We start from the raw sequence: 24,528 nt of genomic DNA on the forward strand, positions 1-24,528 counted from the left end.
TAATTTTCAAAGACATAAAACACTGATGAATAAATAATTTACAGATTCTTACATAAATCTAAAAGTGATAATAGAAAGTGAGTAAAAATTTGAACTTCGGGATTATGATTACCTAGACCTGGTAGAAAAGAATGATAGAATCTAGAAAAACAACAAGGACTTAAAAATTCTCTGGGAAAATCTAGCTTCCAAACTGATTGCTTCAGGCAAGATCATTCATTTTATTACTTGACTAGATTTATTGCAGGTTCATCACAAATATTTCTTTTGTATAGTTCAAAATTTGGTTTGCTAACATAAAGTAGCTGCTATACCAATTTGTAAGTGCAGCAGAAGTTATGATTGACACACTGCAAGTTACATGGTTCATTGTCTGAGGGAAGGGAGGAGGAGAGGGGGCAAACGCACAAATTTAAAAAGCAAATAAATTATTCATGAGAAATGACTTTATATTTAAAGAAGTGATGGAAGAGCAGAATCAGGAAACAGAAAGTCAAAGCAGGTTGGAATGCATACTGATTATTTCACAGCCTTCCTTGTCCTGTCAGCCTATGAAATATTATGGTCTCAGGTACCCGGGAACTGTGAGGACCACAGGAAGTGACCACGTCACAAGGAGGTGCTGAAGGGGGAAGAGGCGCCTGAGAGGAAATGCCACTGCCCTGCTTTCTCCTGGAGGCAGCCATGAGCCTCAGCCTCCTGTGCTGGGTGGCTCTTTTTCTCTGGGGAGCAGGTGAGGCAAATGTATTGGACTTTCTCCTATGGCTGCCAAATCAGGCTCCCTCTAAGGCTTTTTGTGAAATTTCTCTTCCTTACAGGCTCTATGGACACTGAGGTCACCCAGAGTCCCAGTCATCTGGTCAAAGGAAAAGACCAGAAAGCAAAGATGGATTGTGTCCCCATTAAAGGACACGCTTCTGTTTACTGGTATCACAAGAAGCTGGAAGCATTTGAGTTTTTGGTTTATTTGTTGAATGGAAAAATTACAGAAGATACAGCCATGTTCAAACAGCGATTTTCAGCTGAGTGCCCCCAAAACTCACCCTGCAGCCTGGAAATCAACTCCACCGAGCCAGCGGACTCAGCTCTGTATTTCTGTGCCAGCAGCCAGTCCACAGTGCTGCACGTCAGCTCTTCTTCGAACACAAACTCACCATGGACCCAGCTCAGGAAATCAGTGGTGTCGTAGGAGGGTAGGAACTAACAGAAACCCACCTTGAAAGAGCATAAACCAGATGGACAAATCTGTAAATGGCCACACAGGATGAGAGAAGGGGAGGTGGAAAACAGCTGGTGGGAACGCAAACCCAAGGAAGAGGAAGGAAGCTGTAAGGGGTCTCAGTTCCCCAGTTTGCAGAGTATCTGGCAAAGGAGACACAGGATGTGACCTTGATGGGTTTCTAACCACCTTTATTAAAACATGCTGCTAAGTCACTTCAGTCGTGTCCAACTCTGTGCGACCCCATAGACGGCAGCCCACTAGGCTCCCCCATCCCTGGGATTCTCCAGGCAAGAACACTGCAGTGGGTTGCCATTTCCTTCTCCAATGCATGAAAGTGAAAAGTGAAAGTGAAGTCGCTCAGTCGTGTGCAACCCTCAGAGATCCCATGGACTGCAGCCTACCAGGCTCCTCCATCCATGGGATTTTCCAGGCAACAGTACTGGAGTGGGGTGCCATTGCCTTCTCCGATTAAAACATGCCATTCCGTGCTTTTCATCTGGCAAAACTGTGGCTTCAGACATAGGGATAATCGGCAGGTCACCTGTCTTCCGTGGGGACCCTGATCACCTGGCTCAGTACACTCATTGCTCCAGACCCAGAGACTCCTCAGGGTTCATGGCTGCTTCTCATCTGTCCATGACAGAGCAACTGAGAAGAAAAATCAGCATCTCCCTTCAACCAGATTCCTGCAATCGTGCAATTTTAAAAGCAACTTTGAGGCATAACATACCAAAACAAAATGCACCAATTTAGGTCCGTATTTCAGTACATTGTGTCAAGTTTATAACCCATGCAACCAGCATGAGAATCAAGACACAGACTACTTCCCCCTCCCCCAAAATCCCTCCATGCTATTTTACTAAGGTCTTTGTAACTTCTTTTACCATTCTTTGTAGCATATTAAAATGCAGAGACATTACTTTGCCAACAAAGTTCTGTCTAGTCAAGGCTATGGCTTTTCCAGTGGTCATGTATGGATGTGAGAGTTGGACTGTGAAGAAAGCTGAGCGCTGAAGAATTAATGTTTTTGAACTGTGGTGTTGGAGAACTCTTCAGAGTCCCATGGACTGCAAGGAGATCCAACCAGTCCATCCTAAAGGAGATCAGTCCTGGGTATTCATTGGAAGGACTGATGCTGAAGCTGAAACTCCAATACTGTGGCTACCTCATGCAAAGAGTTGACTCATTGGAAAAGACTCTGATGCTGGGAGGGATTGGGGGCAGGAGGAAAAAAGGACGACAGAGGATGAGATGGCTGGATGGCATCACACACAATGGACGTGAGTTTGAGTGAACTCCAGGAGTTGGTGATGGACAGGAAGGCCTATCGTGCTGCAAATCATGGAGTCACAGAGTCGGACATGACTGAGCGACTGAACTGAACTGAACTGAACCATTGCTTTGTATATTTTTTATTGACGATGTCTAGCACATATTTTGTTGAAATTTTTTTTTTACTTTTCTCCAAATTTTTTTAAGACACGTATTATGAATTTACTTTGTAATATTCATATGGAATTTATTTATTAAAATATCTTCCAAGACTTTGCATTATCCCACTTTGATTTAGTCTTTACATTTCTCAATTGATGTCTCAACCACAATATATATAGAAAAACACCTTCTCCAGAAATAAGTGTTCACCAGCAACCATACCTGAGATCATAAGAGCAGCCTCATTTTCTGTGTGCCTGTTAGTATTGTTCTGCTTTAAAGTAAAAGAAACTATTCAACCATACTGGAAGAGTTAAGAAGAGATACATTTTGCTTTTGAAAACAAACCAGTGAGTTAACTATATTTAAGGAGTTCTTTGACTGCAAAGCACATGACTTGCAAAGAAGATTTTCAGTTGTTGCATCTCCGCTGGTCAAGTCTGTGAATTCATTTCTTGTTCCTCTCATGGGCCATTTCTAAAATTAATATTGCTAAAAGGTCTGTACTACAGATTTAATGCAGTCCCTATCGAAATGCCTACAACAATTTTCACAGAACTAGACCAAATAGTTCTAAAATTTATGCAAAGACACAGAAGACCCCAGATAGTAAAGAGCATTCAAGAGAATAAAAAATGCCCACAAAGCTAAAGGTGTCATACTCTCTGATTTCAGTCAATATAGTTAATACAGAGCTATAATAATCAAAACAGAATGGTGTTGCCACAAAAATGGACATACAATCGAGAGTCTAGAAATAAACCCACAAAACAAGTCAGTGAAACTATGACAAGGAATGCAAGAATATACACTTTAAAAAAGATTGTCTTCAATAAGTAGTACTGGTAAAACTGGACAGCTCCATAAAAGAATGGAATTAGAATGTTTTCACACACCACACACTTATATAAACTCAAATGGATTAAAGACTGACATGCAGGCCAGGAACAGCAAAACTCCTAGAAGAAAACACAGTCAGAATGCTCTTTGACATCTATTGTAGCAACGCATATTCAGATCTGTCTCACTGGGGAAGGAAAACAAAAGCAAAATATGCAAATGCAATTGAATTAACCTTAAAATCTTCTTACAGCAAAAACAAACAAACAAAAGAACCACTGACGAAAGAAAAAGATAACGTGCTGAATAGAAGAAAATATATGCAAACAAAGTAATAGTAAACCATTAATATTCAAAAATATAAACAGGCAACTCAATATGAAAAACACAAACAACACAATTTTAAAAATGGGCAGAGGATCTTTCATCTGTCTTCCTGATTGCTTTGCAGATAAATCCCTTCCCTGACGCAAATGGGCTTCCCTTGTGGCTCAGTTGGTAAAGAATCCACCTGTAATGCAGGAGACCCCAGTTCAAGTCCTGGGTAGGGAAGATCTGCTGGAGAAGGCATAGGCTACCCACTCAAGTCTTCTTGGGCTTCCCTGGTGGCTCAGCTGGTAAAGAATTCACCTGCAATGTGGGAGACCTGGGTTTGATCCCTGGTCTGGGAAGATCCCCTAGAGAAGGGAACGACCCACTCCAGTATTCTGGCCTGGAGAATTCCACGAACTGTATAGTCCATGGGGTCGCAAAGAGTTGGACATTTCTGAGCGACTTTCACTCTCACTTTCTGCAGCAAACCTGGGCATCTCGTGTTTTGGCTTCATGGGTCAGCCAAGATGAACCTCACTAGTGGTCAAGAACCTGCCTGCCAATGCAGGAGATGTAAGAGACATTCGTCTGATCTCTGGGCAGGGAAGATCCCCTGGAAAGGGCAAGGCAACCCACTCTGGTATTCTTGTCTCGAGAATTCCATGGGCAGAGGAGCCTGGCACACTACAGTCCATGGGTGGCAAAGAGTCAGACACGACAGACCATCATTTTCCCTTTCACTTGGCATGTGGATAACTCCTTTAATAGCAGGATGTAATCTCATACTTGTAACCCTCATAGCATCTACCACATATTTAGTACCTGTAGTTCTCCGAGTCAAATATAATTGATAAATAAGTAAATGAATGGCACTAGTATTTCTAGTGAAGATTTTGCCAAATTCCAGCCAGTAGAACAAGAAAAAAGGCTGAGAATGAGAAAAAGAGGGGAAGAAAAGTTTTAAAACACAGATGGCAAGTTTAGAAGAAGAACCAAAGGAATCTAAAGATGCAATGCATTCTTATTAATAACAGATTTAATAAGCTTATTGAATTTAACATAATATAAAAACTTTATTCCATATGTTATCAACAGTTAAAATATTTTTTAAAGAGAGATGATTTAAAAATTCTAATGTAACATATAAAATACATAAAAATAAATCTATTAAGTAAATGAGACTGTAATTCAGAAAGGGATTAAATTTTAGAGGAAAACATTAAAAAAATCTGAAATAAGTGAAAATGTATAACATGATCATGAATCAGTAAAACCAATGGTAAGAGTGTTCCTAATTTTGCACTATCAACTGTTTGTTCAGGGTTGTACAAAATCATGAAAGATATTTTCACAAAATTTGATGAAAGTCATCTGAAATTTAAGTGGTCAACACAGAGAAAAGAGAAAGTAATGTTGAACAGGGACAAAGTAAGCTGATTTCTCCTTGAACTATCAAATCATTTCTTAATTTAGGATAATGAAAAAGGCATAAATAAACAGACAAACGAAAATCATGGATTTAAAAGGGGAACAATGTTAAGCTGGATCATAAGAAAAGCAAAAGAGCTCCAGAAAAACATCTATTTCTGCTTTATTGACTATGCCAAAGCCTTTGACTGCATGGATCACAATAAACTGTGGAAAATTCTGAAAGAGATGGTAATCCCAGACCACCTGACCTGCCTCTTGAGAAACCTGTATGCAGATCAGGAAGCAACAGTTAGAACTGGACATGGAACAACAGACTGGTTCCAAATATGAAAAGGAGTACGTCAAGGCTGTATATTGTCACCCTGCTTATTTCACTTCTATGCAGAGTACATCATGAGAAAAGCTGGGCTGGAAGCACAAGCTGGAATCAAGATTGCCGGGAGAAATATCAATAACCTCAGATATGCAGATGACATCACCCTTATGGCAGAAACTGAAGAGGAACTAAAAAGCCTCTTGTTGAAAGTGAAGGAGGAGCGTGAAAAAGTTGGCTTAAAGCTTAACATTCTGAAAACGAAGATCATGGCATCTGGTCCCATCACTTCATGGCAAATAGATGGGAAAACTGTGGAAACAGTGTCGGCCTTTATTTTTCTGGGCTACAAAATCACTGCAGATGGTGATTGCAGCCATGAAATTAAAAGACGCTTACTCCTTGTAAGGAAAGTTATGAGCAACCTAGACAGCATTTTAAAAAGAAGAGACATCAGTTTGCCAACAAACGTCCATCTAGTGAAGGCTATGGCTTTTCCAGTGGTCATGTATGGATGTGAGAGTTGGAGTATAAAGAAAGCAGAGCTCTGAAGAATTGATGCTTTTCAACTGTGGTGTTGGAGAAGAGTCTTGAGAGTCCCTTGGACTGCAAGGAGATGTAACCAATCCATCCTAAAGAAGATCAGTCCTGGGTGTTCATTGGAAGGACTGATGTTGAAGCTGAAACTCCAATACTTTGGCCACCTCATGGGAAGAGCTGACTCATTTGAAAAGACCCTGATGCTGGGAAAGATTGAGGGCAGGAGGAGAAGGGGACGACAGAGGATGATGATTGGATGGCATCACCGACTTGATGGATATGGGTTTGGGTGGACTCTGGGAGTTGGTGATGGACAGGGAGGCCTGGTGTGCTGTGATTCATGCGGTTGCAAAGAGTTGGACATGACTGAGTGACTGAACTGAACTGAACTGGTGTTTAAGTAGGCATTTATATATGATAGAGCCCTCACTGGAGGTTTGCAGGGGAATAATGCAATGTTCTTCTGGGACAAGCTGTTCTCACAGAAATAAGGATGGATTTAAATTCATTTCCACAGCCTAAGCAAAAATAATCATTATTAAAGAATCAAATGCATACACACAACTGTAAAATGTTAGCTGTCTGGTAAATAACTGGTAAGTATATCTTTATGATCTTGGGGTACAAGAACATAATTATAAAGAATTAAATGTATACCCTCCCCAAAGAGAATGTAGACTCAACTATATTAGGAATACCAACTAAAAAAAAAGGCATTACAAAGAGTGAAAGACAAGTGACTGATTGAACAGATATTAGCAGCACGTGTAACTGACAAAGTTTGCTATCAGGACTATGTAAGGAATTGTTACAAGTAAGTAATAGCTGAACATTCAAAAAGAAATAGGTCAAACGACAGTGTACTAAAAACACTAGTGGCCTATAAACATAAAAAATATATTCAATCAAAAAGTAAGAGAATTATAGAAAAAGGTCTACTTCAGTTTCACTGACTACACTAAAGCCTTCAACTCTGTGGATCACAACAAACTGTGCAAAATTCTGAAAGAAATGGGACTACCAGACCACCTGATCTGCCTCCTAAGAAACCTGTATGTATGTCAAGAAGCAACAGTTAGAACTGGACATGGAACAACAGACTGGTTGAGAATTGGGAAAGGAGTACATCAAGGCCGTAGATTGTCACCCTGTTATTAACTTATATGCAGAGTACATCATGTGAAATGCTGGGCTGGATGAAGCACAAGCTGAAGTCAAAATTTCTGGGAGAAATATCAATAACCTCAGATATGCGGATGATACCACCCTTATAGCAGAAAGCGAAGAGGCTAAAGCGCCCCTTGATGAAAATGAAAGAGGAGAGTGAAAACATTGGCTTAAAACTCAACATTCAAAAAACTAAGATCATGGCATCTCGGTCCCATCACTTCCTGGCAGATAGATGGGGAAACATGGAAACAGTGACAGACCTTATTTTCTGGGCTCCAAAATCAGAGCAGATAGTGACTGCAGCCATGAAATTAAAAGACTCTTAACTCCTTGGAAGAAAAGCAGTGACCAACCTAGACAGAATATTAAAAGCAGAGGCGTTTACTTTGCCAACAAAGCTCTGTCTAGTCAAAGCTATGGTTTTTCCAGTAGTCATGTATGGTTGTGAGAGTTGGACCATAAAGAAGGCTGAGCACCAAAGAATTGATGCTTTTAACTGTGGTGTTGGGAAGACTCTTGAGAGTCCCTTGGATTGCAAGGAAATCAAACTGGTCAATCGTAAAGGAAATCAGTCCTGAATATTTATTGGAAGGACTGATGTTGAAGCTGAAGCTCCAACACTTTGGCTACCTGATATGACGCCCTGACTCATTGGAAAAGACCCTGATTCTGGGAAAGATTGAAGGCAGTAGGAGAAGGGTGACAGAGGATGGCATAGTTGGATGGCATCACCAACTCAATGGACATGAGTTTGAACAAGCTCTGGGAGTTGGTGATGGACAGGGAGGTCTGGTATGCTGCAGTCCATGGGGTCACAAAGAGTCAGACATGACTGAGTGACTGAACTGATTTAAACTGAAAAATCATAAAAATGCTAACTAAAACTGAAGTGATATCATTTTATCCTAATAGACTGACAAAGTTAAAAGAACATAAGTGACAGGACTTCCATGGCGTCTAGTGGTTAAGATTCTGGGCTCCCCTGCGGGGGAGGGGAGTGGGCTGGTTCTACTCCTGTTCAGGGTACTAATAAACCGCATGCCACTGGGCACAGCCAGAAATTTAAAAATTAGAAAGAATAGTACCAATTGAATTTTAGATGTGCAACCCTAGAAAACACACAACAGTTGTTGGGATTATTTATCTGGCTTAATTTGGAGCTTCCATGGGGCTACCCTCATGGCTCAGATGGTAAAGCATCTGCCTGCAATGCTGGAGACCAGGGTTCAATCCCTGGGTTGGGAAGATCCCCTGGAGAAGGAAATGGCAGCCCACTCCAGTATTCTTGCCTGAAAAATCCCAGGGACAGAGGAACCTGGTGGGCTACAGTCCGTGGGGTCACAAAGAGTCAGACATGACTGAGGGAATGAGCAGGCATGCACATATTAGCAGAAGTGAATTATATAAAATTATCTGCAAAAACATAAATTATTATCACAGACATAAAACTGAATAAAATATGACACAGTAAAAGTATAAACAGAATAAATCCCTTAGATAAATTTCAAAGACATAAAACACTGGTGAAAATATAATTTACAGATTCTTGCTGCTGCTGCTAAGTTGCTTCAGTCGTGTCCACTCTGTGCGACCCCATAGACGGCAGCCCACCAGGCTCCCTCGTCCTGGGATTCTCCAGGCAAGAACACTGGAGTGGGTTGCCATTTCCTTCTCCAATGCATGAAAGTGAAAAGTGAAAGTGAAGTCATTCAGTCGTGTTCGACTCTTAGCGACCCCATGGACTGACTGCAGCCTACCAGGCTCCTCAAACTGATAATGGAAGGAAAGTGAGTAAAAACTTAAACTTTAGGATTATGTTTTCCTAGACCCAGTAGAGAAAGAGTGATAAAATCTGGAAAAATAACACAGGGACGTAAAAATTCTCAGAGAAAATCTGTCTCCTAAGCTAACAGTTTCAGGCTAGATGACTCATTTTATTATTTCTCTAGAGCTTTATATATTCATCACAAATTTTCTTTTGTATAGTTCAAAATTTGGCTTGTTCGTATAAGGTGGCTGCTGTATTCATTTGTAAGTGCAGTGGAAGCTAAGACTGACGTACAGCAAATTGTGTGTTTCATTGCTGAGAGGGAAGGGAGGAGGGGAGGAGGCAAACCGACAAGATGAAAAGCAAGTAAGTTATTGATGCAACTGATTTTCATTTTTGAAGAAATGATGAAAGAGCAGAATCAGGAAAAAGACAATTGAAGCCATCTGAAATCCACACCAGTTGTTTCACCAGCTTCCCCTGCCCTCCCAGTCTATGAAAAGCCAGCATCTCAAGTACACGGGGACTGTGATGACCACAGGAAGCAACCACGTGACAAGGAGGTGCTGAAGGGGGATGAGGCCCTGAGAGGAAAAGCCACTGCGCTGCTTTCTCCCTGAGCCAGCCATGTGCCTTGGCCTCCTGTGCTATGTGGCTCTTTTATTCTGGGGAGCAGGTGAGGTGAATTAACTGGATTCTAGATTAAGGACTTTCTCCTGAGGCTGCAAAATCAGGCTCCTTCAGGGCTTTTTCTTCACTTTTTTCTCTTTTCTCACAGGCTCCATGGACACTGAGGTCACCCAGAGTCCCAGTCATCTGGTCAAAGGAAAAGACCAGAAAGCAAAGATGGATTGTGTCCCCAAAAAGGACACACTTATGTTTACTGGTATCGTAAGAAGCTGGACAAGCATTCGAGTTTTTGGTTTACTTACAGGATGAAGAAATTATAGAAGATACAGCCATGTTCAAACAGAGATTTTCAGCTGAGTGCCACCAAAACTCACCCTGCAGCCTGGAAATCAACTCCACCAAGGCAGCGGACTCGGCTCTGTATTTCTGTGCCAGCAGCCAGTCCACAGTGCTGCACATCAGCTCTTCTTAGAGCACAAACTCACCGTGGACCCAGCTCAGGAAATCAGTGGTGTGGTAGGAGGGTAGGAACTAACAGAAACCCACCTTGAAAGAGCATAAAGAAGAAGGAAAAACCTGTAAATGGCAACACAGGATGAGCCGAAGGGGAGGTAGAAAATAACTGGTGGGAACACAAACCCAAAAAGGGGCAGGAAGCTGTACAGCGGTCTCAGATTCTCCAGTTTGCAGGGTATCTGGCAAGGAGACACAGGATGTGACGAAAAGAAAACAAAAGCAAGAATGATCAAGTGGAAACTTATTAAGCATAAAACTTTCTTACAGCTGAAAACAAACAAACAAATGTTGACAAAACAAAGACAGCCTGCTGAATGGGAGAAAATATTGCAAATGATATAACCAGCAAAGCATTAATATCCAAAATTTTCATACTAAGTTCAATCAATTCAATATGTAAAGCAAAACAACACCAAAAAAATGGCAGAAGATCTCTCATCTTCTTGCTGCTGTCTGCTTGAAAACAAACCTCTTCTCCCCAAACCTGGGCCTCTTATTTTGGCTTCCTGTGGGGTCAGTCAAGAAGAACCTGGTCCAGTAACAGTTGGGAGAATGATTTGCAAATATCCTGGCATGCCAATAACTCCTCTAATAGCAGGACCTATCTTACACTTTTTAACCCTCCGTAGCATCCACCTCATATCTACTACCTGTAGCTCTCTGGGTCAAACAGAATTGACAAGTAAGTAAATGAAGTCCACCACTTATTTCTGGTCATGATTATGCTGAATATCTAGCCAATAGAACTAGAAAACAGGGTGCGAATGAGGAAAGGAACAAAGAAATGATTAAGACAGATGGAAAATTGAGAAGAACCAAAGGAATCTAAAGAAGCATTGCATTATTAATAACAACAAATTTAATAATTGACTGAATTTAACATAAACTTAAAAAGTCATTTATTGCCATATTAGCAAGAAAATCAAAAATATATTTTTTAAGGAGAGATCATTTACAATTATAACAACATATAAATATGTTAAAATCTATTAGTAAATGATTATTTAATTCAGAAAAGTATTACATTTTAGGGAAAACATTTAAAAAACCTGAAACAAGTGAAGCTATACACCACGATCATGAAAGCTAAACCAATAGAAAGAGTATTCCTGTTTTTGTACTATCATCTATGCATTCAATGCAGCACTAATCAAAATCAGAAAGATATTCTCAGAAATTTGATGAAATCACTGAAATTTAGGCAAGAGAGAGAATAGGGAAGATAATGTTACGATTACCAAGATAGGTAGAGAAAGAAAGCTAAGAATCTAGAAAAATAACACAGAGACTTGAAAATTCTCAGTGAAAGTCTGTTTCCTAAACTGATTGTTCCAGGCAAGATCATTCATTTTGTTTTTTCTCTAGATGTGTTGCATGTTCATCACATATTGTAGAGCTCACATTTGTTTTTTTAACATAAAGTAGCTGCTATATGATTTTGTAAATGCAACAGAAGCTGTGATTGACATTAGCAAAGAGAATCGTTCATGGCCTAAGAGGGCAGGGAGGAGGGGAAAAGGCAAATTGACAAGTTAAAAAAGAAAATAAATCACTAATGTGAAATGACTTACATTCTTTAAAGACTGATGAGAGAGAAGAATCAGGAAAAAAGAAAAATAAAGCAGTTTCAAATTCAAACTAGTTGTTTCCCCAGCTTTTTCTGCCCTCTCAGTCTATGAAATGTTAGAGACTCATGTACACAGGGGCTATAATGACCACGTGAACCCACCACGTCACAAGGAGTTGCTGAAGGAGGATGAGCACCTTAGGGAAAAAGTCACCACCCTGCTTTCTCCCTGAGCCAGACATGTGCTTCAGCCTCCTGTGCTGTGCAGCTTTTTTTTTCTTCTGGGGAGCAGGTAAGTCCCTGTTGTGAAGCTGTTGGATTCCAATCTCAGGACTTTCTCCTGCGGCTGCAAAATCAGCCTTTCTCCTGGGCTTTCATTGCACTTACTGTCTCATTCCTCACAGGCTCCGTGGACACTGAGGTCATCCAGAGTCCAGGTCATCTGGTCAAAGGAAAAGGCCAGAAAGCAAAGATGGATTGTGTCCCCATAAAAGGACATATTAATGTTTACTGGTATCACAAGAAGCCAGAAGGAGCATTTGAATTTTTGATTTACTTAAAGAATCAAGATATCAATTGTGGAAGATACAGAAGTATTTGAACAGCGATTTTTGACTCCGTTGCCCCAAAACTCACCCTGCAGCCTGGAAATCAACTCCACCGAGGCAGAGGACTCGGCTCTGTATTTCTGTGCCAGCAGCCAGTCCACAGTGCTGCACGTCAGCTCTTCTTAGAGCACAAACTCACCATGGACCCAGCTCAGGAAATCAGTGGTGTCGTAGGAGGGTAGGAACTAACGAAACCCACCTTGAAGAGCATAAAGCAGAAGGAAAAATCTGAAATGGCCACACAGTATGAGCAGAAGGGGAGGAAAACAGCTGGTGGGAACACAAACCCAAGGAATGGGACGAAGCTGTAAGGGGCTCAGATTCCCCAGTTCGCAGGGTATCTGGCAAAAGAGACACAGGATGTGACCTTGATGGGTTCCTAACAATCTTTATTAAGATGTAATTTTGAGCTTTTCACTGGCAAAACTGTGCCTTCAGAAATAATCAGCAGAGGGCACCCTGATCATTGCTCAGCACATTCATTGATCCAGACCCAGGGACTCCTTAGGGGTTCATGGCTGCTTCTCTCAGCTGTCCCTGCCAGAGGAGCTGAGCAAGAAACTCAGCAACTCCCTAGGTCCTGAATACTACAATTACACAAGCTTTAAAAGCAACAACTCTGCAATAAAATGCACCCAATTTGAGTATGTGTTTCAATATTTTTGAGGAGATTTTCACCTGTATAGATAGCTGGCCGGAGAAGGCAATGGCACCCACTCCAGTACTCTTGCCTGGAAAGTCCCATGACGGAGGAGCCTGGTAGGCTGCAGTCCATGGGGTTGCTAGGAGTCCGACATGACTGAGCGACTTCACTTTCACTTTTCACTTTCATGCACTGGACAAGGAAATGGCAACCCACTCCAGTGTTCTTGCCTGGAGAATCCCAGGGATTGGGGAGCCTGATGAGCTGCTGTCTATGTGGTCACACAGAGTCAGACACGACTGAAGCGATTTATCAGCATAGGTAGCTGGCATGACAATCAAGACACAGAATACTTCTCCCTCCCCTAAAAGTCCCTCCTTGCTGTTTTATTGAGGTCTTTTTAAGTTCTTTAAGATTGGCTTCTTAGTTTTTAATCATAAGATCATAGCATCCAATCCCATCACTTCATGGCTAATAGATGAGGAAAAATTGGAAACAGTGAAAGACTTTATTTTCTTGGGCTCCCAAATCACTGCAGATGGTGACTGAAGGCATGAAATTAAAAGACACTTGCTCCTTGGAACAAAAGGTATGACAAACCTAGACAGTGTATTAAAAAGCAGACATCACTTTGCTGACAAAGGTCCATATTGTCCAACTATGGTTTTTCAATATTCATGTACAGATGTGAGTTGAACCACAAAGAAGTCTGAGAGCCAAAGAATTGATGCTTTTGAAATGTGGTGCTGGAGAAAACTCTTGAGAGTCCTTTGGACAGCAAGGAAATCAAACCAATCAATCCTAAATGAAATCAACTCTGAATATTCATTGGAAGGAATAATACTAAAGTTGAAGCTCCAAGAGTTTGGTCTTTTGATGTGAAAAGCCGACTCATTGGGAAAGACCCTAATGCTGAGAAAGATTGAAGGCAGCAGGAGAAGGGGATGACAGAGGATGAGATGGTTGGATGGCATCACCGACTCAGTGGGCATGAGTTTGAGTAAACTCCAGGAGTTGGTGATGGACAGGGAGGCCTGGTGTGCTGCAGTCCATGGGTTCGCAAAGAGTTGGACACAACTCAGCGACTGAACTGAACTGATGCTAACTCATTAAACTGTGTACATTAAATATGTGCAGTTTTGGTACATAAATGATAGCTCAATGAAGCTGTTAAAAATAATTAGAAAGTAAGTAAATCTAGGGCTTCCCTGATAGCTCAGTTGGTAAATAATCGCCTTCAATGCAGGAGACCCCGGTTCGATTCCTGGGTCAGGAAGATCCGCTGGAGAAGGGATAGGCTACCCACTCCAGTATTCTTGGACTACCCTTCTGGCTCAGCTGGTAAAGAATCTACCTGCAATGTGGAAGACCTGGGTTCAAACGCTGGGTTGGGAGGAAGCTGTTAAAAATAAATAAAGGGCAAGTAAATGTAATTCAAGCCAAAAGGGCTGCTTAGAACAGTGTGTGTATGCTTGCTCAGACGTGTCCCACTCTTTGCAACACCATGGACTGTAGTCCACCAGGCTCTTCTGTCTGTGGGATTTTCCAGGCAAGAATACTGGAGTGGGTTGCCATTTCCTTCTCCAGTTCATGAAAGTGAAAAGTGAAAGTAAAGTTGCTCATTCATGTCTGACTCTTCACGACCCCAGGGACTGTAGCCTACCAGGCACCTCTGTCCATGGGATATTCCAGGCAAGAGTACTGGAGTGGGTTGCCATTGCCATTTCCAGATAAGAGTGCAAAGGCCATTAAGCTAGTAAACAATATTCTTTCTAATGAACGGTGCTAGGAAAACTGGATATCCATGTACAAAAGAATACAGTTGTGTCCCTTCCTCATACCATAGACAAAAATTCACTCAAATGTATCAAAGAGCTAAGTATAAGAGCTGAGATTATTCTTAGAAGAAAACAAAGGTATAAATCTTCATGATGATGAAAATGGCAATGATTTAACTATCACACCAAAACCACAGGCAGCTAAGAAAAGCTAGGTAGGCTGGAATTCTTTGAACTGAAAAAAAAAAAAAAGTTTGTGCTTCAAAGAGTACTCTCAAGAGAGGTAAAGATAACCTCCAAAATGAGAAAACTGATTTATTATTTTATTAATAAAATTAATTTATTAATAATTTTAATAATAATAGCATTATCAACGTTGATATTATTTTAATAATTAATTTATTGATAAAATATGATTTATTAATCATATGTTTATGATATATATATTTAAAGCTTATATATATATTTTAAAAAGCTTACAACTCAACAATAAAAAGACAAATAATCCAACTTTAAAGTGAGCAAAAGATCTAAATACACATCTTCAAAGAAGATATGTAAGTGTCCAATAAATGTAGCAGATAGTCAGCATCATTAATCATTAAAGAAATGAAATGAAAATCACAGTAAGATGCCATCTCACATCCACTTGGCTGTAATGAAAATGACAGACAACAACAAATTTGGGGGCAGCTGGGGAGGAATTGGGCACCACGTGCATTGCTGGTGGGAATGAAAAATGGTACAGCCACTGTGTAAAATGTATGAGTAGTTCTTCGAAAGTTAAAGTGGAATTACCATATAACCTAGCAATTTCAACTGAAAGCATGTGTCCACACTAAAACTTTCACGTGTGTGTTCAGGCAGCATTATCTGTAATAGCCAAAAAAGTGAAGAGATAACTCATTTCCCTACTGCCCTAGCAGCCTGAGGATTCCTGGATCTGACAGCATCCTGAAAGAGTCCCTTCAGGCTAGACGTGTGTGTTCAGTGATGGGCATTTTTGTCAATAGCATTAGTGAACAATCTGGAGTGTTTTCAGGAGAAATGACTGAGTGGATTCTAAGTGGTGATGGCAGCTAAGTTCTGATTGAAGCATATAATTGGGTAAGCCTATGACAATAAGAGAGACCCTTTGAAGAAGGCCTTAGGACCCTGCTATGATAAAAGAAGGTCTTGAGCCATAGTTATTTGGACACTAAAAGTTACTATGATCTTATTTATTATTCGAGGTCTGAAGCATCCTAGATGTACAAGGTACATCGCCTCCAGGGAGTCTGTGCGTTCTAAAAGGGAGGGATGGTGTCTAATTCCTTCTCTGCATCTTCTTTCATATAATTATCTACTGTCACAGGGTAGGAAAGGACAAAAGAATAGAAGGAAAGAAGATCCCTCACACACAGGTATCATTCGTGATTAAAGAGAATAATACAAATAAATAGAAATGAGACAAAAGGTTTGAGAGAGAGAGTTCATGGTTTTTCTAGTGACTGTTCTTTGTATTACTTACATCAAAAAAATCAAGTAGGATAATAACAGAGAATAAAATGGATTATGAACCATTAACTAAGGTTCTCTCAAGATGCTTGAAGCCCTGCTTAGCTGAGGTGGAGGAAAGAAACTGAGTCAAATCCTTTTCTGTCTCTATTGTTTTTCGGCAGAAATTCTTGTCTCCACTTCCCTGCCTCTCAACAAACGTACCTAAATATCACATGTGGTCACTCCCTGTACTCGGTAATGGAAAATGGAAAGATGATACAAGCCAATGAAAGAAAATGGAGGAATTAAAAGTAAAAAGTGTGCAGAAGTGGCACAAACTGTTTCAGAAGCTAAGGACTGAAAACGAAGCTACTCACCTCTCAACACTATGTCCATAGTGAAACATTCTAAACCAGGTTGTGTGCATAATTCAAAGGGAAAAAAGACCAATCTTGAACCTCAGTTCCATTTAAGTGAGGTACAACAATAATTCTGGAGACAATGGGATGCACTGGAAATGGTGACCTCACAGGAAGACCGGCCTCATAGAAGCCAGCTTTGAGCTCTAGCTCCCCAAGCTGATGCAGTAAATATACTCCCTGGTCCTGCCTGCAGGCTCCCCCTCATGCCCAACCCTGCCATGGGCACCAGCCTACTCAGCTGAGGGGTCATCTGGCTCCTGGCGGCAGTGAGTTTTGAACTAACGGATCAGCATCACTGGACTTTATCTGTGGGTCAACAGCTGTTTCTGGAATATGCCCTGGACCTCCATGTTGCCCAGAGATGTTCTAAAAGGTATTGACAGTCATACCAATGCAAATAATTGCATTTTGGAGTACAAAGCATAATTCCTGTGAACTTTTAAATGAATGCAGGAGACTTCAAATATTTCTGAGCTCCCCTTGCCTTGCTTCATGGAAGGCACTCATGTCCCCTTCTATTAAAACTCTGTCTCATGCAGTCCCTTCTGCTCTGAGGTCCCATGAATGTTGGCATCACCAGGAACCCAAGACACCATGTCAGGGGTGAAGAACAGGTGGTAACACTGAGATGCAGCCCAGTGAAAGGACACAGTTAAGTTTCTTATCAGCAGCTCCTGGAGGAAGATCTGAAATTCATGATTTACCTTGAGGAAGCGAAAAATCATACATGAGTCAGGAATGCCACTGGAGCGCTTTTCTGCTGAATTACCCAAAGAGGGACCCAGTGTCTCGAAGATACCGTTGGTGGAGCTGGGAGACTCTCCAGTGTGTTTCTGGGCCAGTTCCTAATCCATATCAACGCAGTCACGTCCTTCCACTTCACAAACATTCTCCAGGCCCGTCCCAGAAACAGCCGTGGGCTGGGGAAGCCGACATGTCTGATTAGTGAAACTGGCTACAAAGCCTTCCAAGGGATGAAGATGGAGATAGGAGAGGGCTGGAACACGCCAACTGAGGCTCAGGGATGAAGACTCTGTTACCCCAAAACGGGAACATAATTTAGAACAACATCATTTGTCATGGGAAATATGCATTGCCTGATGCTTCTCTTTCATACTGTATTTTGAGTTCTCTACCACATGCTTTAAATATAGAATTTTATTTAATCACCAAGACAAGCAAAGGCACTATTTTCTTCATTTTCAACTTAGGAAAATACGGTTTCAGGAGTTCACATTTTCTTTCTCAAGCTCAAAAAAATGGGAGGTGGGATGTGGAGAAACCGAGAGAGAAAACACAGGTGTGTTTGGCCAAAAGGGTTGTGCTCTTTATACCAACCTATGTTGCCTCTTATTCTTTCTGGAACATTCCCTGCCTAGTGCTTGCACAGGTAGGTATGGATGCCAGGATTAGAAATTCTTCAAATGTCTATGGTACATCCCAGAGGTGGTGGGAATAAAGTTGGATAAACTGGTCTGGAATTTAAGAGATGGGTCTGATCCTGAAATATTATTCATTAGAAACACATCACCTCAGATTTTCATCTCAGTGAACTTTATTTTTTTTTTATTCTCGTCACAAAAAAAATGTTGGACACCTACAGAACACCGTTTTGTTATCATTTTCTTTAATGAAACAATTGCAGAAAATCAAAAAGCAGATGAACCAACAAGAACCTACTGTACAACATAGGCAACTCTGCTCAGGGCTATGTGGCAGTATGGATGGAAGGGGAATTTGGGGGAGAATGGATACAAGTATATATATGGCTGAGTCCCTTTGAAAAACATCGAAACATGGTTAATCAGCTATACTCCATTGCAAAATAAAAAGTTAAAAAAATAAACTCTACATTCTTGTGTAACCAGAGCATCCGCTGTACTCCCGTTGTGATCAAACCTTCCTTACTGGAAAGAGGAAGGTGGGCCAATCACAGTGAGGCTCTGGCCTGGAAATGTGGGGTGGTGCCCACTAGGGCCAGACAAAACGCAGAGTTTGGGGGAGGGAGGCACAAGGGAGGTGCAAGTGATTCAGATCTCTGTCCTCAGTCGCCTCATCTGCCAGATTAGGGAGCCCCTCTTGAATATCTACAGGATCCTGTCCAACTCTCCTTTCTGGCCTTCTGACAGATTCTACACGTTCAACCAGGGAGAGCCCCATAGCTAAGTTTCTTTCCTCACCAGTCTGTGCTGGGGGCTACGAGGAGACCCCTTTCCCACTATGGGCAACCAGGTGATGTGCTGCGTGGCTCTTTGTCTCTTTGGAGCAGGTGAGTCCTGGGTTCAGAGAGCAGATTCCCATCCTAAAGACGCTCAGCTCCAGAGCTAAGCCTTCCCTCACGGCAGCAGCATTGGCTGCCCTCTTGGACCTTGTTTCCCGAGTTGCTCCCTTTCTTCCATAGGCACCGTGGCTGGTGGGGTCAGTCAGACCCCTAAATACCTGCTCAAAAAGGAAGGCGGAGCTGTGACCCTGGAATGTGAACAGGATTTTGATTACGACTCAATGTACTGGTACCGACAGGACCCAGGTCTAGGACTGAGGCGGATCTTCTTCTCGCAATTTGTAAACAATGTTCAGGAAGAAGACATAGCTAAAGGCTACAGCGCCTCTCGTGAAAAGAAGCCTTTCTTTCCTCTTACCGTGACATCAGCACAGAAGAACCAGATGGCTCTGTATCTCTGTGCTGCTAGTAGAGACACAGTGACTCAAAGCCACGTCCTCTCTGCACACAAATGAGTCCTGCTTCCCACCAGGTGGCGGGGCTTTCTGTGTTCAGTACCCTTGGCAGTCGGCTTCTTCCTCCTGAACCAGGCACCCAAAGCAGCTGCAGCAGGAACACACGTCTTGGAATGGCACAATCCTGATTCAGCAATCCACTGGGTTGATTCTTAAAAATCGCACCTATCTACATTAGGGGCTTCCCAGCTGGCACAGCTGTAAAGAATCTGCCTGCCAATGCAGGAAATGCAAAAGATGTGGGTTTGATCCCTGGGTCAGGAAGATCCCCTAAAGAAGGACATAGCAACCCACTCCAGTATTCTTGCCTAGACAATCCCATGGACAGAAGAGCCTGGCAGGCTGCAGTGCATGGGGTTCCAAAGAGCCAGATATGACTTAGCGACTAAATCAACTATGGAAAGGAAACAGGTTTTTCCTTCCAGTGGAAGAATTTATGACACAAAAAGCAGATTTTAAAACATCACTTGATTTGAAAACATCCACTGTAAAACTATCGAACTCTTTATTATTTCAGGGTGGTCCTAATACTAAAAAGAACTCTTTGTGAAATTTCATAATGGCTCCCATTCCCATGGCCAAGTTGTAAGAAAGTGACTGTATGAAAGTCAAAAAAGTTAAAGTATCACTCAATGTTTTCTTAGTGGTAAGAAGCCATTGCATCAATTACCTTGGAAGAACAATTTCTAGAAAAATACAATCAAATAACGATAATGTTTCTTGGACACCATACACATAGTTTTTGAATTTAAAAATATACTAAAAAAAATAATGAGTAAATTAGACAAGTCACAAAACCAGTGTAATTGTATAAAAACTTAAATAGTCCAGAATTCTGAGGAAAGAGAAAGGGATATGTGAGAAAAACCTATTGTCATGGCAGCTGTATTCATGGTGACCTCAAGCTGGAAACACCCAAATGACCATCAGCAACACAGTGAACAAATAGCTACCCTTAGGAATGGAATGAAATCTAGCAGAAAAGCAAATGTTATTTGTGAAATCATGGATGGATCTCATAAATGTATGGATCTCTTCTTAAAAAAGAAGCCAGAGCACAGACTGTACAAAGTTAAGACAGCAGCTACATTCTGAGGGTATTTTTAATTTACTTGTAGAGAAGCATGAGGGGGCTTCTGGGTTATGAAAATGTCCTATATCTTGATCTGGGTCGTAGGTATATAGATGTACTCATTTGTGAAATTTCACTGTGCTGTACACTCAAGGTTTGTGTAGTCTATTACATGTGGATTTTATATCTCATTTTAAAAGCTTAGAAAAGCAACAGTAACAACAGCCACCTCAAAATGTAGTGACTTGAACATATATTATCTCTCATGGTTCTGTGGGCTGAGTGGGCCTGGCTGGGCAGTCCGCATTTGGGGCCACTCATGCGACTGGACGGACGTGAGTGTGAGTGAACTCCGGGAGATGGTGATGGACAGGGAGGCCTGGCGTGCTGTGATTCATGGGGTCGCAAAGAGTCGGACACGACTGAGCGGCTGAACTGCACTGAACTGAAGTGATGCGGTCATGGTCAGATAGTCCCTGAACTGAACTGAAGTGATGCGGTCATGGTCAGATAGTCCCTGAACTGAACTGAAGTGATGCGGTCATGGTCAGATAGCCCTGAGGCGGGAGACGCCTGAGGCTCCAGCCCCCGCACATCCAGGATGGCGTCTTTCCGCGCGTGGCTGGGCCCCGCCCTGGGGCGCCCGGGACAGCTGTGCGCCAGCCTAGCATGTCTGTCTTTCTTCCCTCAGCCCCTCAGTGTGGCTACGTGGGTTTCCTTGCAGAATGGTGGCCTCGGGGTAGTGAACATGATTATCTCGTGGCTGGTTCCCCTAGAGTGAGCATTCGAGAGACCCTGGAGGGATCTATAAGGTTACTTGTGACCCAGCTTCAAAAATCATAGCATCACTTTTACCACATTCAGACTATAATAAAGAGATGTGTGTTTATATAATACATAGATATGTTTAGTATTCGGTCCATTATATGAGGGGACTGGCATAAGATACTCATGAAATAAATACTTCATTAAGAAGATGAGGACGTGTTTTTTTCAGTATGAAGAAGCATTGAGCTTCTAGCCTGGTAGTCCTTATGTTCATCTATGGTTCTAGTGATTAACAAGCATGAGTTGTCTTGATTACTTTGAGGCTACATTACAGAAGTAAAGAATTAACAATGTCATTTACCACACAAACATAGCCATTTCCTTACATAAGACTAGAAAACTACTATCATTTCAATGATCTAGGCCTCAGTTTCTGTCTTATAACATTGACCGTTGGGTTACAACATCTCTGAGGTTCCTTCCAGCAATGTTTGAATGGTTCTTTTATGGAAAAGGGCTTCCCTGGCGCCTCAGACAGTAAAGAATTTGCCTGCAATGCAGGAGACCCAGGTTCACTCCCTGGGTTGGGAAGATCCCCTGGAGAAGGGCATGGCTATCCACTCCAGTATTCTTGCCTGGAGAATCCTATGGACAGAGGAGCCTGATGGGCTATAGTTCGAGAGGTCACAAAGAGTTGGACATGACTGAGCAACTTTCACTTTCACTTGATTGAAAGAGGGGCGGATCCTGCATCAGTGGCAATGATGACCACCAGGGGGCAGACGAGAGCATCCTTAGAATATGCAGACACTCAGCCCTCCTTCTAGGGGTGGAGAAAGAAAGGGCTAGGTCATATCTTTCTGCTGAGAGGTGTGGTGTGAGGCCAGTTCCTGAAGATGCTGGTGCTTCTGCTGCTTTTGGGACCCAGTACGAGCCTTATTAGCTAAGTAGCTTGGTCAAGTGTGTGTGTGTCTGTGTGTGTGTTTGTGTGTGTGTGTTGGCATGAGTGAAGTGATAGTCAGGGATTGTGGACTTTTATAATTTTTGAAGTTTTTTTGGCTGCTTGGTTTGTGGGATCTTAGTTCCCCCACCAGGCATTGAACCTGGTCCCTGGCAGTGAGAACACTGAATCCTAACCACAGGACCAGCAGGGAATTCCTTAAGACTGTGGATTTTTTTACACTGGACAAAATGAGAGGGGACATGCCATCCTATTTGGAGGTGTAAAGGGTAAGGTGAGGAGCCACCAGTCAGGAGAGATGGGGGATGAGAAGCCTCAGAATTAGGACAGGATGATTTCACAAAACAAACAGGATTCCCTTGGAGCCAGGAAAAAGGTGAGCGAGTGAGCCAGGCTGTGGTTTTCTGCCTATGGTCATGTCTTCCTGTCCTGCTGGGCTCTCATCTCCTTGACCTCTGTCTCAGCAGCCTCTGGGCTTGGCGCTCTCGTCTCTCAGCAGCCCCGCAGGGCTGTCAGTAAGAGTGGAGCCTCTGTGACCATCGAGTGCCGTGCAGTGGACTTTCAAGCTACAGCAGTGTTCTGGTACCGTCAGTTCCCGAAACGAGGCCTCGTGCTGATGGCAACTTCTAATGCGGGCACTAATGCCACATACGAACAAGGTTATAACAAGGACAAGCTTCCCATCAGTCAGCCAGACCTAAAATTTTCATCTCTGATGGTGACAAGAGTGGATCCTGCAGACAGCGGCCTCTACTTCTGCAGTGCTAGAGACACAGCGCTGGGTAGAGATCAGAGACCCAGACAAGAATCTTGGTAGCAACCCCCTTCCCCACCCCACTGAACCATGGGACCCTGTGGAAGGAGGTGTGGAGAGAGAAAAGCCACAGCCTCTCTGACTGAGTCATCTGTGGCTGTGTGTGTAGAAAGAGAAAGGGAGAGAAAAATATCTGAGTAGAGAACAGGGGGAAGGTATGGTGTTTGAGAACTAGCCATATGGAAATGGAGCTAGGCCTATAAATGGCCAACCAACCTGGAAAGTTCCCTGGGCCGAAAACTATAAAATCTGAATTTTTTTTTCTGATTCTCCCATATGCTAATCATAAGTTCTTAGATAAATTGACACATAATCCTATAGGTAGATCCCAAAATGCTTCTATAAAGCAATGAATACTTCTATAATAGGCTTCCCTGGTGGCTCAGACAGTAAGGAATCCATCTGCAATGCAGGAGACGGGAGTTTGATCCATCCCTAGGTTGAGAAGTTCCCCTGGAGAAGGGAATGGCAACCCAATCCAGTATCTTTCCTGGAAAATTCCATGGACACAGGAGCCTGGCAGGCTATAGTCCAGGGGATCACAAAGAGTCAGACATGACTGAGTGACTAACTCTTTTATAATAAACACTGGAGTTTTTTCCTCCAAGAAAATTCAGCACTGTCTTGTCACCATCCTAGACTCTCAAGACAAATGGAAGCATTAGGCAGCCAAGTAGAGATGTTCACTCATGAAAGAATTCAGGGATGTGCTATATACAGTATTGAGGTTGATGAAAGAACAGGGTAGGACTGGACCTGGCAACCCTCTACACCTAAGTATAGAGCATGTGCAGAACCTTCACAAAGGGATCAGAGGGAAGAGAAGAGAGAAAGGATAAATAAGAAAGAGTTCAGACAACAAGGCTTGTGTGCAAAACTAGAAAGTTCTGTCAGAAGCTACAAGCTAGTAAGTGAAGCACTGAGTTTAAACCCCTAGAAATATCCTTTTCTAGGAAAAGGAAAAATCACACATTGACCATAAATCTTGTATCAGTTCAGTTCAGTTGCTCAGTCGTGCCCGACTCCTTGCGACCCCATGAATCGCAGCATGCCAGGCCTCCCTGTCCATCACCAACTCCCAGAGTTCACTTAGACTGACCTCCATCGAGTCAGTGATGCCATCCAGTCATCTCATCCTCTGTCGTCCCCTTTTCCTCCTGCCCCCAATCACTGCCAGCATCAGAATCTTTTCCAATGAGTCAACTCTTCTCATGAGGTGGCCAAAATACTGGAGTTTCAGCTTCAACATCATTCCCTCCAAAGAAATCCCAGGGCTGATCTCCTTCAGAATGGACTGGTTGGATCTCCTTGCATAGCCCAGTAAAAATAAGCAAAAATATTAACATACACTTTGGAGAAGAAACACCTGTAATCAATAAACATTGATTTCCTGGTGATCAAGAAACATGGAGAAAGATGCAATTATATGTAAATTGATATCCATTTGATTAGCAAAATATAAAAAGCCTAGAAATAAAGAGTGTTAGAGAGAGTCTTTCAAATT

The 24,528-nt window shown here is 42.2% G+C and overlaps 1 pseudogene and 3 gene segments (V, D, J or C); all 4 read left to right on the forward strand.

The window, feature by feature from the left end:
- Nucleotides 1-387: 387 nt before the first annotated feature.
- LOC123466078 lies at nt 388-1,251 on the forward strand. The segment is given in 2 exon segments: nt 388-733; nt 819-1,251. Coding segments are annotated over 2 exon segments (453 nt in total).
- Nucleotides 1,252-9,472: 8,221 nt separating this feature from the next.
- Nucleotides 9,473-10,281, forward strand: LOC123466098 (annotated as a pseudogene).
- Nucleotides 10,282-18,658: 8,377 nt separating this feature from the next.
- Nucleotides 18,659-19,409, forward strand: LOC123466042. The segment is given in 2 exon segments: nt 18,659-18,942; nt 19,075-19,409. Coding segments are annotated over 2 exon segments (384 nt in total).
- A 2,698-nt stretch (nt 19,410-22,107) lies between these two features.
- On the forward strand, nt 22,108-23,042 carry LOC123466092. The segment is given in 2 exon segments: nt 22,108-22,176; nt 22,678-23,042. Coding segments are annotated over 2 exon segments (381 nt in total).
- The last annotated feature ends 1,486 nt before the right edge of the window (nt 23,043-24,528 follow it).

The sequence above is a fragment of the Bubalus bubalis genome, chromosome 8, assembly GCF_019923935.1.
Source record: "Bubalus bubalis isolate 160015118507 breed Murrah chromosome 8, NDDB_SH_1, whole genome shotgun sequence".
NCBI lineage: Eukaryota > Metazoa > Chordata > Mammalia > Artiodactyla > Bovidae > Bubalus > Bubalus bubalis.